This window comes from Palaemon carinicauda, chromosome 1 (genome assembly GCF_036898095.1).
Source record: "Palaemon carinicauda isolate YSFRI2023 chromosome 1, ASM3689809v2, whole genome shotgun sequence".
Classification (NCBI taxonomy): Eukaryota; Metazoa; Arthropoda; class Malacostraca; order Decapoda; family Palaemonidae; genus Palaemon; species Palaemon carinicauda.
The window spans coordinates 88,529,463-88,534,462 of NC_090725.1; the positions used below are offsets into that span (position 1 = coordinate 88,529,463).

General features: G+C 35.3%; 1 protein-coding gene across 1 annotated transcript in view; it reads left to right on the forward strand.

The window, feature by feature from the left end:
- LOC137649700 (protein Aster-A-like) overlaps positions 1-5,000 on the forward strand; it is a 135,669-nt gene that overhangs the window by 860 nt on the left and 129,809 nt on the right. The window contains exon 1 of the mRNA XM_068382675.1: positions 1-331. This exon is cut by the window's left edge and continues 860 nt beyond it. Coding sequence (XP_068238776.1) covers positions 1-331 — 331 coding nt within the window. The remainder of the gene's footprint in view (positions 332-5,000) is intronic.

Here is a 5,000-nt window from a genome sequence, read left to right on the forward strand (position 1 = left end):
CTGGTTCGCCCTTGGAAAGTGCTCTACCTCGACCCGTTTCTCCGTACTCTGGAAATATCTCATCTAGACCTGTGTCTTCACCCCCTGAAACTCTGTGCCCTCGTGTACCCATTAATCGTGTGCCCCCCTCTCGTCGTAGGAGCCTGCCGGCAAGTGCATTTCGCTCTATCTCCAGACGTTCCAATGCTTTCGAAGACTCTGTGGGTCAACTGAATGAAATGGAAGAAGAGGAAGAAGCCGATGAATACGACGAGGGATATGATGAAAGTGATGACTCTAACGTGGAGGAAAGCAATACAGCCAGTTATGGACGAAGTTTTCAAAATAACAGGTAGGTATGGACCTCTCTCTCTCTCTCTCTCTCTCTCTCTCTCTCTCTCTCTCTCTCTCTCTCTCTCTCTCTCTCTCTCTCTCTCTCTCTCTCTCTCTCTCTCTCTCTATTTATTTTTCATCACCCATAAATTTTCTGTAAAATTTTACCTTAATTTAAGTGTGTTTCATTAGGCCATCGTAACCAATGTGTAGGGAAATTCTGTCTCTCAGCGTGTGCTCTCGTAATGAAATAGGATTGTTTCTACCATTTCAAACAAATTCATAAAAATAAGACAGGATAAACCATCATGCACACATTACAAAAAGGGAACTAGTTCATCGAAGTCTGAGGATGGACCTTGACATATTTTTAAGGAAGGAAACTTATAATGGTATTGTCCTTTGTCAACTTTTTTTTTTTTTAAATCGTAAGAAATTAGATCTGCCTCAGATATTTTCCCTGAAGTGGTCAATAAAGCAAAGTCCCCTCGGAGAATATTTCTACTTATTTTCGGAATGGATACCATAAGTCGGCCAAATCGGATGTCGAGAACTGACGGCTCAAATATTTACGACTATTGGTTATTGGGAAGTGTGAACACCACAAAGAACGAATTGCTAGAAGAAACAAAATAACTCGGTATCTCGTGACTCGTGACCCCAGATATTTTTATTTAATAACTACGAGTTGAGCTTAGAACTAGTAACGCCTAGTCGATAGATATGATCCGCGGTTTTGCCTAGCAACGTCGTAAACAAGTTCACTTCTCGGGTGTTGATTACCAGACTTTAACGAGCTGCCGTAATAACAAAACATCGTCATCATAATCTCTCTCTCTCTCTCTCTCTCTCTCTCTCTCTCTCTCTCTCTCTCTCTCTCTCTCTCTCTCTCTCTCTCTCTGTTATTCTCTTATATTTTGTTTTATATATGCTACGCTTTGAAAACATTGCTCCCCGATTCTGATATTTCATCAGAATTCTTGTTTCTCTACTTCTCAAAGCACTGGGATGAAAAAATGAATAAAATTCCCCGTTTATGTAAGCTACACACACACACACACACACACACATATATATATATATATATATATATATATATATATATATATATATATATATATGTATGTATATATGTATGTATGTGTGTGTGTATATATATATATATATATATATATATATATATATATATATATATATACCTATGTAAATAATGTAAACAGTGTAGAAAAATAGTATGAGCGCCTAGTTCTGTCGGTACAGAAACTTTAATTTTGCTTAAAAAATCTATTATTACCATTCATTTATTTCTAGTAAATGTGCCTTTGATGTCATCGAAAATTGTGAATTGCTCTAAATTGAGAAATAAATATTAAATAGCAAATGGTAACTATTCTTTATTGACGAAGGGTTGCCAATAGTCGTTTTTAATTTCTTCTTTTACTTCCTTTGAAATATGGAGATGTTTTTGCCGACCGTAGCAGAACCTTGCTGACTTATTATTATCAATATATTTTTTTTTTCATGCTGATTCGGAACTATTTTTTAAAGGTTTATCATATGTCAAAAACATCTTGAATGAACTTAAAGAATATTCCTTAATAATGTTCTGTTGTAGTCTCTCTCTCTCTCTCTCTCTCTCTCTCTCTCTCTCTCTCTCTCTCAAACAGCGACCTTTTTACCCAGTGAACCCGTGTAATTGTTTCGTGTTTACCTAGAGAGGTGTTTTATTGATCGTAACTTTTCTCTCTTTCATTCTGTGAACAGAAATTACACTAATATTCTAGTAACTTTGCCAGATTATTATTATTATTATTATTATTATTATTATTATTATTATTATTAGCTAAGCTACACCCGTAGTTGGAAAAGCAGATTGCTATAAGCCCAAGGGCTCCAACAGGGAAAATATTCCATTGAGGAAAAGAAATAAAACAAGACAGTGGAAAACCATGGTATAGAGGCTATGGCACTACCCAAGACTTAAGAAAAATGGTTTGATTTTGGTGTGTCCTAGAAGAGCTGCTTACCATAGCTAAAGAATTTGTTATACCCTTACCAAGAGGAAAGTAGCTACTAAACAATTTAAGGGGGTGGGGCTTGGGTGCTTATCATATGATATATGGTTAGTCTCTAGGTCATTGTCCTGCTTGCTAGGGCAATGTCAGTCCCTTGCCTCTGCCAATCATGGGCGGTTAAAGTAATTAGCCCCTGAAGAAGAATTGTTTGATAATCTCATTGTTGTCAGGTGTATGAGGACAGAGGAGAATGTGGAAAGAATAAGCCAGACTTTTCTGTGTATGTGGAGGCAAAGGAAAAGTTGAGTCCTAACCAGTACTCTGGTCAGTCCAAGGACCCAATAATTTTCTAGCGGTAGTAGGCTATCTCAAATTCAGAGTATTCCTATTTGTGTCCTCGAAACTGCTGCTCTGCCTACCAATCAGAAATAATTGTGCCTGACTGCAAAGATATCGTTGTCCACAGTACCCTTGAGGAAGAACAGAGGGAAATTATCCAAGTGAATAATGAATGCAAATTTACTTATCCACTCGGCAAACAGGTATAGCACAGCATGTACCGCTTGTCAAAACAGAGGAGCAAGGAGATCATGTTAATTGTGAGCGAAACAAGTCACGAGTAGCAGATTTCTGGATCATAAGTCTGAAAACTGCTGTCAGGTCATATATAGGGGTCACCAGTAAGCACTAATTGTTTCCTTCTCTGCTATATCCTTCAGTTCTGTTCACTACTTTGGATAATGTTTTCCCTCTTTTTTTCTCTTTTTTGTGCGTTATAGTCTGTATAATTAATTTTAAGTTTTTTCTCTTAATAAGGGTTTCTTTCTAAACGTTTCTGAAGACTTTACTTCTTTAGCAGTCTCAATGCAAATAATCAGAGGAAGCAGTTTAGAAAAAAATATAGTCACAACTCGGCAGGATGTTTGTCATCGAACAAAGTTATCAATCATTATCTGAAAACTGGTGTTATATTTCCCTGCTTGGATAAGTATAAACATGAGTGTACTCTGAATTTTCCTTAAAATCGTTCAGTTCCCAAATTTTACGCGTTTTAGGTGTCAAAATGGGTTTAGGAAATTAGTATGTGGAGGTAATCATGTTTAGAAAAAACTCTCTCTCTCTCTCTCTCTCTCTCTCTCTCTCTCTCTCTGCCTTTATTTGCCAGACTTAACAGGTGCATATTCAAATAATACAGCGACAGTTCAGAAACCGATATCATCTTTGTTGTTGTTGTTATTATTATTATTATTATTATTATTATTATTATTATTATTATTATTATTATTATTATTATTGTCATTATTATTATTATTATTATTATTATTATTATTATTATTATTATTATTATTATTATTATCATTATCGTTTTGTTTCCTTTCATAACACGAAAGTTCAAGAATCGTTTTTCATTGTGTTTTGCTTATTGGTCCTAACTTTACCCTTTTGTAATGACGTGTTGTATTTGACGAGGCAACGGACATTTATTCAGTTACAAATTGATCCAACTATGAAATTAAGGTTTTGGTCACTCGCTTCAGGGATATTCAATGAACCAAGCTTCCGAGTTCGTATTTTCCCACACAGTAGTTAATATTTAAATAATCCTGCTATTCCAAAGGGAACAAAATATTTTAATTTTAGTACGTCAACTCTTTCTTAAATCGAAGAAAACATTTAAAATAAAGGTCTTGTAGGTTATGAACCAAGTTTAGCCCCTCCAAAAATAGATATATTGGATTGTACATGAATGATAAAGCACCTAGATGTTTGCAAATTGGATCACACTCGCAACATTTCCCTGGAAGTCTGCGTCTTTTAGTAAAAATGAATCCATGAGTTTTGAGGGTGATTAGGCCTTTGCAAGCAACAGGAATTTCTGTGGATGGTTTACGGCCTTTCACCCGAGTTTTCATTAGTTGCAAATTTGGTGATGAACGGTCGATTTTTTTTTTCTCTTCATGTGGAAGGATGACCATATATTTTCTTGTATTCATAGATTTTTACGAACGAATATACTTTATATTATCGGAGGGAGGAAGAAGTGTAACTAAACGAATATTTTCTTCGTTTTGATGTTAATGAAAAGTATTTGATATATAAATAAGTGCAGTGTATTATGTCATATATTTCTTACATCATAATGGCATAAGCAGATTGTCGCAAACACTTAAGAATGCTGTTCTCATAATCTTGAAATTTTAGAACATAAATACTGTACAGTTTATTTATTAGATTATTGGTGTGTTTTTACACGCCTTATATGAAACAGTTGAACGAAAATTATTGTGCAAAATACTCCCAGATCTTTTATTTTACCCGGCGAAGTGTTTGCTCGAATTTCAGTATTAGCAATATTGAGAAAAAATGTAAGTTAGGCTTCTTAGATAATGGACGAGCTATGGTAAAACAACAACGTGCGCTTTTAAGAGCTACAGCTCACGTATGCTTTTGCCCGAGCAGAGTTGTCTGAAATGAAATTGGAATATTTTTATCATTAACTAAGAGGTATTTAACTGATAGAACCTCGCGGGTGATAATGTAGGGTCATTGGTATTCAGAATCCTATTGAGTACACCAGACCACATTTAGTATGGTGTTATGTGGTAGAGGTCGGACGTAATTGTAAATCGGCATTTTATTTCGAACCTTGAGACTGCTATATGCATAACTATG